The sequence below is a fragment of the Bos indicus genome, chromosome 2, assembly GCF_029378745.1.
Source record: "Bos indicus isolate NIAB-ARS_2022 breed Sahiwal x Tharparkar chromosome 2, NIAB-ARS_B.indTharparkar_mat_pri_1.0, whole genome shotgun sequence".
NCBI lineage: Eukaryota > Metazoa > Chordata > Mammalia > Artiodactyla > Bovidae > Bos > Bos indicus.
The window spans coordinates 26,584,482-26,597,895 of NC_091761.1; the positions used below are offsets into that span (position 1 = coordinate 26,584,482).

The window sequence follows — 13,414 nt, forward strand, 5'->3', positions numbered from 1 at the left end:
TAAGCAACTGCGTGGTTTGGCGAAAACTCTGCCGCCTGGAGGCCGTGGAGCTTTCGCTTCAAATCGCCTTTCCAAGCCTGAGAACGCCGCGGGCACCCTAGAGATGCTGGTGCGATTCGGAAGGCGCAGTGGACAGGCGAAGGAAAGCGCGGGTGAGCTAAACTGGCCCATCCCGGCACAGGGACTGTTTCTGGTTCCCAAGCACGCGGGGAGAGGCGAGGGTACATTACCTTCTGAAACGGGCTGCACCAAATAAAAACAGCACTGTGGGCATCTTTGGGCTCCGTGTAAATTAGACAGTTTTGACCATGGATGGGTGGGTAGGTGGGAAGTTTACAGAAATAAGGGTAGAGAAAAGAAGTCAGAAACTTAACAGTTGACTGGTCTAGCTGGTCTGGACCTCAAGCTGCGCCGTTGCAGCTCCAAAAGTCTGGTGTTTGCTGAATTCTCTCGCACTTAAGCTTTGTTATTCGTTGAATGACTTGGAATGTATTTTGGAAATATAAGTGATCTCATTAGAATGTTGTGAACCTACTGAGTGCTCTTAGGAAAGTGTCTTAAGGAAAGTCTCATTTTATTCAAATCTAGAATGAAGGTAATGTCTCACCCTACGGCATATACTTTGATGTATCAGTGTAAAAATAATGCTGTTTAAGGTGGATTAACTCACATGACCTTTTATAAAAATTTGATTTTGTAATAGAAGTAGCTAGAACATTTAAAGAACTCTTTATTACTTTGAGTGATTTTGGTTTCTTAAGTCTGTAAATTCCCAATTAATGTTCTCATGGTAACATTAGAACCTTGGGAACTTAGACTATCTTCATGTCATTGCTGCTGCTGCTGCTGCTGCTAAGTTGCTTCAGTCATGTCCGACTCTGCGACCCCATAGACGGCAGCCCACCAGGCTCCCCTGTCCCTGGGATTCTCCAGGCAAGAACACTGGAGTGGGTTGCCATTTCCTTCTCCAATGCATGAAGGTGAAAAGTGAAAGTGAAGTCGCTCAGTCCTGTCCGACTCTGAGCGACCCCATGGACTGCAGCCTACCGGGCTCCTCCGTCCATGGGGTTTTCCAGGCAAGAGTACTGGAGTGCGGTGCCATCGCCTTCTCCGTGTCATTGCTTCAGTAGCAATCAAATCCCTTGTGCCAAGTGAGAGCCAGCCATTCTCCCACCCAGTGGGCACTAGTGCATATATATGCTGTGGAAAACTTAAGAAGTACCAGCAGAGGATCATGACATGTAGGAGACAGTACTCAAGGGGCACGTATTGAAAAAACACAATTGTTCTCACATATTCACTTTCTTGTATATAAAGTACTGCACTGGGAGTTCCCTGGTGCTGCAGTGGTTAGGACTGGATGCTTTCACTGCCTGGACTGTTTGCAATCCCTGGTGGAGGAACTAAGATCCCACAAACCTCAGGGAGCAAAAAGGAAAAAAAAAGTGCCGTGCTAAAATATTTACCTGATAGATTTAACTCTGGCAGTTGGTCCAGAAGTTTGCATCTGAGCCTCACTGCTAAATTATATCTTCATTTGGAAGATGTTGATACTGAGATTCCAAGAAGTTAAATAACTTGCCCAAGTTTACATAGTAAGGAATTGACTGAGCAAGGACTCAAATTTATGTCTTCTGATTTTAAAATCTTGTATATTTTCCACTTAATCCCAGCTGTTCTTAAGATAACAAGAATAAAATTATTCTTTGAAACAACTTCCAGATAGTATGCCAATATAGAAATGTCTATGAAAAATCACTTAAACTCTTCTTGAAAGCTTTTAACTCATTTTTAAAAATTTATTAGAAATGAAGAACTGTGAAGAAGATCCAGTTCTCTATCCACCTCTTCTGCCTACCAAAGTAGATCTCCGGCAGGTCACCATAATTCCACACAATGAGTGGGAAAGGATTCGAGATAGCCTAGACAGTTTGACAAGAGAAGCAGCATGCCTTCGTGCAGAAAGAAAAGCAAAGAAAGAAATGCATTTACGATCCCAAGAAGTGGTAAAACACTGGACTAATACATATGCAGTAAGTATTAACCATCTCGGAGTACACATGCACTGAAGACTTACTCTTCTTAGTACTCTTTTATAAATATTTTAAAGATGCAAAATAGCATTACAGTGCATTGAAACACATTTTCAACAGCTTTATTTAGGTATAAGTGGCATACAGTAAACTGGATATATTTAAAGTGTACAATTTAAGATTGGATGTGCTTATTTACTCCTGAAACCATTATTATAATCAAGATAATGAACATATAATTGCCCCCCAGAAAGTTTTATTGTACCCCATTTTACTTCCTCTCATTCCTCCCCATGCTTCCTCCAGTGTCTCCAGGCAACCACTGATCTGCTGTCTATTATAAATTTAACTCACACTATTATTTGGAAATTCTTTCATGTTTTGTATCAATTATTAATTCATTTTATTGCTGAGCAGTATTCCATTGTATGGATATAACACAGTTTGTTATTATGCTCAGTTGTTGATGGATGAACATCAAGCAGATATTGACATTTGACCTGCAACAGAAAGTAAAGACAGTTTTATGAATTTTACTTCTTTTCCAATCTGGGTGTGTCTTTTAGTTCTTTCTTTCTCTTTCTTTTTGCCTTATTGTACAGGAATGGATGTTTGATTTTTAAAGTGCTTTTTTTTTTTTTTTTTTGCTTGTCTCTGTTGATGTAATCATGAAGTTGTAATTCTTAATTTTGTTATATGGTGAATTGATCAGTATTCAAACATTGAAGCAAGATTGCATTCCTGGGATAAATGTCTGCTGGTTATATGTTATCTTTTTGATGGTTTCAGTTTGTTAAAATGTTAATTTTTGCATATGTATTGATGAGGGATATTGAACTGATGAGGGATATTGAACTGATTGAACTTCTTGAAATGATATTGGTTTTCTTGAAATGTCTTTGTCTGGTTTGGATATCAGGGTAATGCTGGTTATTGTTACGATGGAGGATTGTGCAGAAACACAGGTCTTGAAACTGAGGAGCCAAGGAGCTTCTTGAGGTATCCAGGCAGCTTCATCTGCCGTTGATTTGTCTGCCATTCCATCTTTTTCTAAAATGATACATCTCTTTGCTGTGCCGTTCTCTGTACATCTGTAAGATTCTCTACCTAAGAGGTACAGTAACCTGCGTTTTAGTGCCATGTACATGAGTGGGAATCTACTTCAAAGTGGGGAGGTATCCTCTGACTCCTTTTATTATTTCACCTGGGGAGAAATGCTGGGAAAAGATATTCTCATCCCCCTACAACACTTGCCTGGATCATTGAGGAACTGAGAGGCAGGAATTTTTCCTGTTTTCTAGTAGAATTTTTAAAACTCTGTGCAAGCATAATATCTGCTTAGAGAGTTCTCACTTTTCCCTACCCCCCCCAACTTTGCATATTTCCTCACTATATTGCAAGGTACATTATCTATCTTTGGGAGGGGACACAGAAAGCTTGTCTTTTCTTGCTTTAGGAACAGTGTTCATAATTTATGAATTCTCTTTTTTCTAAAAGAGGGAAGAGTTACATCATGACTGATATCATATATGTAATATAATATGTGACATTCTGAAAAAGGCAAAACTTACAAGGAAAGAAAACAGATCAGTGATTCCCAGGGGGTACAGGTGGGGGGAATAGTTGACTCTAACAGGACATGAGGGAATTTTAGGGGAGGATGGAACTGTTCTATAAATGACTATGCATTTGTAAAACTGTATGTTAAAAGAGCATATATAACATATACTGTAAAAAATTTGATTTTAGAAAAGCCCTTGGTCCATAAATAGATGGGGGTGTGAAATATACTCCCTGTTTTTTTTTTTTTCCCAGAAGTACCACACTACACCTAATACTTTACACTTTCATGGGTGTTAAAGAAGAAAAAAAATGTAGTGAGTGTAATAGAAACATAATAATAAAAACTGCAGTATAGGCACAGGGATTGGCAAAATGATTCATCAGTAGAGAGAGCCTAGAAGCAATCCTGTGTTATACATGGGAGCCTGCCATGTGCTAGAAATGTCATTGCAAATTAAATGGAAAAAGATGGAAATTCCATAACAGATACTGAAATAATTGGCATATGGAAAAAATGAAATTATATCCCTATGGCACAGAATATACAAAAATGAATTTCAGCTGGATTTAAGACCTAAATGTGGAAAATGGAACATTTAAAAATAAATCATAGGATAGCTTCAAGGTTTCAGGGTAGGTGAGATTTTCTTAAGATGTAGAAAGTATGACCCATAAAGGAGAAAATGACTTCATGGATATGAGACATTGACTACCTCCTCAGGGGTGTAGAAGAACATGTGAAATATGCTGTTGTTGATTTTTTAAAGGGCTTCCCTGGTGGCTCAGTGGTAAAGAATCCGCCTGCCAATGCAGGAGACACGGTTCCATCCCTGATCCAGGAGGATCCCTCGTACTGTGGAGCAATCGAGTCTGTGCTCCACGACTATTATTGAGCCTGTGCTCTAGAGCCCGGGAGCCACAACTACGGAAGCCCGCACGCCCTAGAGCCTGTGGTCCCCAGCAAGGGAAGCCACCGCAATGAGAAGCTCGCACACCACGAGAGAGCAGTCCTAGCTCACCGCAAAGAGCCCTCGCAGCAACAAAGACCAAGCACAGCCAGAAATAAATAAATAAATAAAGGGACAAAAGTAGCAATATTATTTATATAGAATGGAATTATGGAAGTAAGTGTGAGAAACTAAGGTAAGTGTTTATCTTAGAGATTCCAGGTACAAATGAGGATTGGAGGGAGAGTTCCATTATATACTTTTGTAATATTTTGGGTTTTGAACCATGTAAATGTATTACCTAAAAAATTCAATTAAAGATTAGCTCATAAGTATAACCTCTTATTTATTAATGGTATGTGCAAATACTCAGGGAAAGCTCTAATTATAATGTTAAATTTTGTAAGGTTAAATTACAAAATGAAAACAGACTACTGCTTTTATCTTTTTGTAGGGGATGAAAGAACAGAAACTTGAAGCCAAAAAGAAGCGTGATGAAGAAATAGAAGCAGAAAGACAAATTCTTGATATAGAAGAAGCAATATACAAACAAGGAGAAAGGAAAAAGGCCATTGAACTTGCAAAGCAATACCAATTTTACCAGACAGAACGAGTGAAAAACTTTCATGTACTACTTGGGTTTTCTTACATTTTATATATATTTAACACCACTGTATATAACTAGACTTCATTTTCTTAAAATATTGCAATTTTTTTTTTGTAGTCAGGACTACTTCTTAGTAGAGTTATGAAAGAACGGGATGCACAGATTGAATTCCAAAAGAGTAAAATAAAATCAGATAAAAAATGGGAGGAACAAGTGAAACTCAATGTTGAAAAAGCTTTTAAAGAAGAACGAGAAAAAGCAGAAAAACAACGCAGAGAAAGAGTGGCTCTTGCTAAAGATCATTTAAAACAGTATGTATATATAAATTACCTTTTTTTTGTACCTTCTTCTTTTTCTTGTAATGGATATAGCTTTTTTTTCTGATTATAAAAGTAACGTATGCTGATATACTTAATAAATAGAAAAAAATACAAAGAAAGAGGTTAAGAATCACTATTACTCCTTTGGTGGCTTAGTCGCTAAGTCATGTCTGACTCTGCAACCCCATTTACTTTAGCCTACCACGCTCCTCTGTCCATGGGGTTTTTCAGGCAAGAATACTGGAGTGGGTTGCCATTTCCTTCTCCAAGGGATCATCCCAGCCCAGGGATCGAACTTTGGTCTCCTGCATTGCAGGTGGATTACTTCCTTATCTAAAAATAATATATTAGTTACAATTGTTATAATAATGCCACAAAATCTGGTGGCATTCAACAGTAAACATTTATTTCTCATGTGTGTGTGGGTTGTTTGGGCTTGGCTGGGCAGCTTCTCTTCAAACTGTAGGACAGCTGGGTTTGCTTGTTACTGCAGTAAAGGCTCTGATCCTATTCCATGTGGATCTCATTTTGAGGTCCAGGATGAAGGGACAGCAAGCACCAGGGGAAAATTGTTTTTACGGTATTGACAGATGCAAAAGAATGAACCCAAGCTTGCAAGCACATGGCTAAACCCAAAGAAAGTCAAAGGGTAAGGAAATACACTTGGCCTACCATGAGTCTCAAGTCACATCACCATGCTGACTTCAGTGGGACAGAGCCATAGACCTACATGCAAGTGAGGAGTGAGGGAGTCCATCTTTTTGAACAATAATCTAATCTAACACAATAATTTGTTATTGTCTTGGTATGTAGCCATATAGATTTTTTTGATGTTAGTGGTAGAGAGGGTCTCATTCACTGAAGTATAATTTGTATTTAATAAAATCCACTTTTTAAAAGCATATTGCTGGGAATTCCCTGGTGGTCCATTAATTAGGACTCTGTACTTTCACTGCCGAGGTACTAGGGTTCAATCCCTGGTTGGGGAACTAAGATCCCGTAAGTCATGCCCTATGCCCCCGCAAAGCATAGTGCTGTATAATCACCTCCAAATCAAGATGTAGAACACTTGACTGCCCCCCAAAATTCCCTCATGCTCCTTTGCATTAAGTTCTGTCCCCCACCCTTGGCCCTTGGTAATCATTGATCCACTGATACAGACTTTTTTTCTGAGCATGTATACTCACATTTTATAAAATAAAACTAGACCTACAGTATTGTTTTATGAAATGTTTTTTTCACTTACCAGTAGTCTCTGTGCTCAGTCTTGTTTGACTCTTTGTGGCCCAATGGACTGTAGCCCACCAGTCTCCTCCGTCTGTGGAATTTTTCAGGCAAGTATACTGGAGTGGGTTGCCATTTCCTACTCTGGGGGATCTTTCCGACCCAGGGATCAAACCCGTGTCTCTTGTGTCTCTTGCATTGGCAGGCAGTTCTTTACCACTAGCACCACCTGGGAAGTCCCTAGTATGTCATGAAATCTTGCCATGTTGGTAAATGGAAATCAAAGCTGATTTTTTTTAAAGTAGCTATTATTGTACATATGGAGAGGAGAATATTTGGGTGTTATTTTACTTACTTTTCTAAATAACTGATGCATGCACATAGGAAGAGGCACAAAGGGGATTTAGTGAAAAGCCTCTTCCTTGTCCATCAGCCACCTTGTGTGAGATCATTTTCTTCATACTATAGTTTAAATGTATCAATATATACATTGTATTAATGTATACAAAAAAATAATACTGTTTGTGGACATTTTTACCATTTTTAAAGAAAAAATATTTTTATACTTAAGTATTACATCATTAATTCATTCATCATTATTTTTAAATATAATTAAATAAAATAGGCTATAAATTAAAAATCACCAGAAATGCTGTGATCCAGATTAAGCACTATTAACATATGAGTGTATATTCATCTGCTCTTCAAAATTTTCTTTTAAATTTCACAAACTATAAACGAATAATCAGAGAAGGCAATGGCACCCCACTCCAGTACTCTTGGCTGGAAAATCCCATGGATGGAGGAGCCTGGTAGACTGCAGTCCATGGGGTCTCGAAGAGTCAGACACGACTGAGTGACTTCACTTTCACTTTTCCCTTTCATGTGGTCACACAGAGTTGGACACGACTGAATCGACAGCAGCATAAATGAATAATATGCCTGTTGTTTCCAATTCAAGCAATATAACAAAATTTGGAGTAAAATTTAGAATTTCTTCTTTATTTCCACTCTATTCAATGTCTTTAACTTTCATTTCGCTCTTCAAAAATAGCCATTATTAGGCTTCCCTGGTGCCTTAGTGGTAAAGAATCCACCTGCCAGTGCAGGAGACACAGGTTTGGTCCCTGATCCAGGAAGATCCCACGTGCGGCAGAGATAGTAAGCCCGTGTGCAACAACTATTGAGCCTGTGCTGTAGAGCTCAGGAGCCAGTAGTGAGCCCTTGCACTGCAGCTACTGAAGACTGAGTGCCCTAGAGAATGTGCTCTGCAACAAGCGAAGCCACCTCAATGAGAAGCCCACACACTGCAGCTAGAGCGTAGCCCCTACTCCCTGCAACTAGAGAAAAGCCCACGCAACAGCGAAGACCCAACACAGCCAAAAATAAATGAATAAAAAAATTTTAAGTATCCATTATTAAGAGTTTTATAGCTGTCACCTCAGAATGTTTTATTGTAGTTACTAATATTTATGTTCAGGACAATCTCTGTCCATGGGATTTTCCAGGCAAGAATACTGGAGTGGGTTGCCATTTCCTCCTCCAGGGGATCTTCCTGACACAGGGATTGAACCCACACCTCTTATGTCTCCTGCATTAGCAGGCAGATTCTTTGCCACTGAGCTACCTGGAATGTGGAAGTATATGTTAATCATTGATTAATTGATTAAAAGGTGATGATGAGTGTATTTATATATATTAGATATTAATTTATTAGACATATTGCAGATTTTTGTCATCAGTATTTGGAAAATATGGCCTATTTTATTGTCTTTGATCAGTATGAGAATCTGCCTGTGACTCACAGTGGGCATGATGTTCAGTTCAGTTCAGTCGCTCAGTCATGTCCAACTCTTTGCGACCCCATGACTCACAGCACGCCAGGCCTCCCTGTCCATCACCATCTCCCGGAGTTCACTCAAACTCATGTCCATCGAGTCAGTGATGCCATCCAGCCATCTCATCCTCTGTCGTCCCCTTCTCCTCCTGCCCCCAATCCCTCCCAGCATCAGAGTCTTTTCCAATGAGTCAACTCTTTGCATGAGGTGGCCAAAGAACTGGAGTTTCAGCTTCAGCATCATTCCTTCCAAAGAACACCCAGGTCTGATCTCCTTTGGAATGGACTGGTTGGATCTTGCAGTCCAAGGGACTCTCAAGAGTCTTCTCCAACACCACAGTTCAAAAGCATCAATTCTTCGGTGCTCAGCTTTCTTCACAGTCCAACTCTCACATCCATACATGACCACTGGAAAAACCATAGCCTTGACTAGATGGACCTTTGTTGGCAAAGTAATGTCTCTGCTTTTGAATATGCTCTCTAGGTTGGTCATAACTTTCCTTCCAAGGAGTAAGTGAGGACAGGGCAAATAAGGGACTCTGTGATGCCAAAATCTCCCCAAAGAAGATTTTTGATCGACACCTTTAAAAAAATTATTGTAAAGACACTTAAAAAGTAAGATGAGGTTGATTACATCAGGGAAGTCCCAAATGTAAGCTTCGTGAGGGCAGGAACATATGTTGATTGGCTGGGCGGGATGCGTGGATGCATAGACACAGGCAGCTCAGGCTGGAGTGGTCTTGCCAGTATGCTGAGGATCAACTACCAAACGTGGGCAGAACCTGTGATAAGCCACTGATGGTGCATGCTCCTGGTGGTGATGGTAGTGGGCCTGAGGGTGTGGGTTGAACAGAGCTGGTGCTAAATCCAGATCGGAGCTCTGCAGTGAGGAGGCTGCTCAGGCGTCTCTGAGGAACTCACACGCAAGCCCTGTGAGAGAACCTGCGCTGGATGACTCACCAGTCAGAGGCATCAATAGTTGGTGTTAGCCAGGGGGAAGATAACAAGCAAAATGGCCAGCAGGGTAAGGAAATCGTCGCCTTTCTTCTGTCAAACCCCATTTTCTGAGGGGCCAGGTCCATAGCTTAGATAGTGTCTTGTAGTGCTGAAATCGAAAAGCAGACGGGATTAGGGACTCTTCTATAAAACAGTGTCACCATTTCAGCATACTGTCTATTGTTCAGTTAACCGGTTCTTTCTAAAGGAAAGAAACATTTGAATCTGGTGAAAGACTTAATTTTGGTGAGTAATGAAACATATTTGAAGAAAGAAAAATAATTGGCAATCCTGGGATAACCAAGTTTGGATTTGGTTTTTATCACTGCTCTTTACCTATCTGTTCTTGTCCCCAAAGAAATCCTGAAGTTTTCCTTTACAGCTTCAAATCATCCCAGTAAGAATCTAATTCATTTCTATTTCTTTATATTCTATTTTTCTGCTTCACTCTTTGTTTTTTTTTTTTCTTCAGAATAAAAGAACATGAAGAGGAAGAAGAAAGAAGGAGAAAAGAGGAAGAAAAGGATGCTGAGGAAATAAAGCGACAGAACTCATTATATGAAATAGAAATGAAAAAAAAACAAGGAAAGAAAAAAGAAGAGATCAATGAAAGCAGGAGACTATTTTTTGTAAGTAGATAATACTCAGAAATGTATCTCTTCAAGAAATGTACAAAGTCCAATGCCTAATTTTCAGTATATTTTTTATAAACAATAGTGGAGTAGAAAACAAGTTTACTATTAAGTTGGATTTCTAGGTATACTTTGAGGGGAACTATATTTGCTGTTGTTTCACATGTATGTGCTTTTACTCATGAACAAGAATTAAGAGAATGAGACTTTTTGTCAAATGAATTTTCTTATCCTTAAAATGAGAGCTGTTACAAGCAACGAACGGGGTGATATATATTCAGTATCTGCTGCACTATTAATTTGTGCTCAATAAATGGTAATAATTGTTTTATGGTTTTTATAATTTATTTTGTAATTTTTAACATCCTTTTCTTTATAAAGTTAATTTTTTATTCTTAAGTAACATATTCATTGTTGTTGTGTCTGACTTTCACGAAGTTACATACATCCAGATTTAAAACATCAAGCATCACAAAACGCTTAGAGTAGCAGTCCTTGCTCCACTTCTTCTGCTTCTTGGAAAATTATATTCTAAATAATCTACATATTTTTAAAAATATATGAAGCTTTCAAGATATGTATCTTGATTTATCAGTTTTAAATGTTTTCTGTCTCTCTGCCCCAAAGAGGATTTAGCTCTTTTCCAATACTACCCTCTTCTCATTCTCCTCCCTAAATAATCAGGGTATAATTTTAGTTTAATCATTATTATGATTAAATGAATATTGTTCATCAAAGAGTTAATATACTATGACTGTATTTTTTGCTTCCGTAAATATGTTTGTGATTAAAATAATTGTCATTGTTTTCATTTGCTTTAAAGTTGTATACCTCAATTTTTTCCATATGTTCCATGTTCTGTCAAATGGATGATACTAGTTTTCAAGTGTTCAGCTAAGTAATATTAAATTATCTATGTTATTGGTTTTTTGGTGCTCCCACGTTCAGAGTCCCCGTCCTCTGCCTTCTGGACTGTTCGCTCTCTGGGCCTGCTGCTCAGCTGCCTTCTGGGCCTTCCCTGTGCCGTTTCCTGGGTCACACAGCTCCTATTTCCTCAATCTTAAGCCTTCCTCTTTCTTGGTTTATTCCTTCATCTTGCTGAAATACATCCTTGAGTAGCTTCTGAAGAAAGGCTACAGAGGTGAGATTTTTGACTTCTCACCTGGAAAGCTTATCCTCTAAGGTAATGCTTGCTTTATAGTTTGGATGTAGGATTCCGGGTTCAGAATTCAGAGTTGTGTATTTACAGTTTCTTAATCACCTAGCTTTCAGTGTTGCTATTGAGAAGTTTTATTCCATTTATGGTCTTCATCTTATGTGTGTAAGCTCCTGTGTTTGGCTTTTTCTTTCCTTCTGTTTCTCTGGAAGCTCTCAGAGTCTAAGATTTCACAGGGACATACCTTGTGTAGGTCTTTTTCATTTTGCTAAGCACTCAGTTGATGCTTTAACCCATAAATGTGTCAAGTTTTTATTTCTTCTATAATTTTGTCCCTTTCTATTTTGTTTTCTCTGTTCTAGAACCCCTCTGGACTTTCTGAAGTGATGCTCTAATTTTTAAAAAAATGGTTTCTCATATTATTAGTTAGGGTACAAGCATATAACAGAAAACTCGAAAAATGTAAAAACTTACAAAATAAATTGCAACAGTACCTTAAAAATTAAACCTTTATTTGAAGAGCAGAGCTAATCATTCCAAGGCTGATATGATTCCTCCAGAATCAACAAGGAATGAGACAGCTTTTCTTTTTTTGTCTTCCTGTACTCAGAACAGAGGTGGCTTCTGTTCTCAGGATTGCCTCATGGCCTTGAATAGCTGCTGGAGCTCCCACCCTCCTGACCAGACTCCAGGCAGCAAGAAGAAGAAAGGATGAAGGACAGAAAAGAGTGTTCTATCTTTTCTCCTTTTAAGGAACTTTTTCAGAACTCCCACTTAACCATTTCCATTAAATCTCATTGGTTGTAATTTAGTGACACCTCGCTGAAAAGAAAGCTTGGAAATATAGTCTTCTAGCTGAGAATATTGCCACTCTGAACAAAATCTGAGTTCTGCTACTTATGCAGAAGGGAAGAAAGACTCTTTGGTAGGCAGTTAATTATTCCTGCCATTCTTGTTTTGTTTTTTTTTACTTTGAGAGTTATCCTCAACTTTGTCTTCTAAATCTTCTACTGAATTTTTAATTTTAGTGATGAAAGTTTTAATTTCTAAGTATTATAGAATACTAGTAATATCATTATTCCTTTTGCATGAAGTCTTATTCTTGGTTCATGAATATAATATTTCTGTCTCTCCAAGTCACTTTGGAATAGGACAGACCTGTTTTGAATGCTAACTTGGCTACTTACTAGCTATGTGACCTTGAGCTGAGGCTTCCAACTTTTAAAAAATCAGAATTAACTTTGTGTTAATTCTACTCTTTGCTTATTATAAAAATCCTTATGAACATTACAATAACTTAGAAAAAACAGTAAAATAAAGCTTTTAAGAAATAATTCGAAAAAATCACTTTTAAGAGTTTGATATTTTCACTACCTTTTCATGTCAACTAATCTATCTCCTAACCAGACTACAGGCTTTTAAAAGTAATATCCCATAAAATAGAAGAGTACTTAAGCATAGTAGGTACATAGTAACCTTGAGTTATAAATATGTTGTAATAATAAATAATTGCACCTAGTAACTTTTACCTTGAATTCACTTCTACTTTTGGTAACAGAAGCACTCATCTATCTGTATATCCTGGCTGTTGTGTTTAAAGGCACCTATTATTGTGATGGCTAACTGAGGTCAGGTAGTAGAATATATTCTGATATGAACAGATTTTAAATTTTTGTTTAAAAAATGACCTAGTTTAAAATTTTTTATTAGAATATACATCTGTATAATTTTTTGTGTATGTGTAAAAAGAAAGCCTAGACAAGAAATTAGTTTCAGAGTAATTGAGCCTGGTGGGTGGAATTAGGCACAGGAAGATAGTAGTGTGGTAGGAAAAATTTTACACTATGTGTTTTTAAAATATTTTAAATTTGTATAGCATATGACTATATTAACTATTCAAACATTGAATGAGATTACAATATATTTACTGTATTTTTAATTATATTAATAGTATTGTTTTAAATTACATAGTTGTAAAAAAGAGATATTTGAAAAGAAATACAGAAAATTAAGAAGATGTAAAAGTCATCTATAATCTCATACCCTAGAGCCAACTACTGTTAACATTTGATGCATTTCTTCCAGGTATATATTCAATA

General features: G+C 37.8%; 1 protein-coding gene across 3 annotated transcripts in view; it reads left to right on the top strand.

Annotated features, from left to right (window-relative positions):
- Positions 1-13,414, top strand: part of CFAP210 (cilia and flagella associated protein 210) — a 24,445-nt gene continuing 11,031 nt past the window's right edge. The window contains exons 1-5 of one of the 3 annotated variants that reach the window (XM_019971319.2): positions 1-152; positions 1,807-2,033; positions 4,998-5,171; positions 5,268-5,461; positions 10,000-10,156. In XM_019971319.2, coding sequence (XP_019826878.2) covers positions 104-152; positions 1,807-2,033; positions 4,998-5,171; positions 5,268-5,461; positions 10,000-10,156 — 801 coding nt within the window. In that variant the 5' untranslated portion in view covers positions 1-103. Of the gene's footprint in view, positions 153-1,806; positions 2,034-2,952; positions 3,033-4,997; positions 5,172-5,267; positions 5,462-9,999; positions 10,157-13,414 lie in introns of those variants that run through there. The other 2 variants (XM_070803584.1, XM_070803580.1) reach the window with 2 other exon arrangements.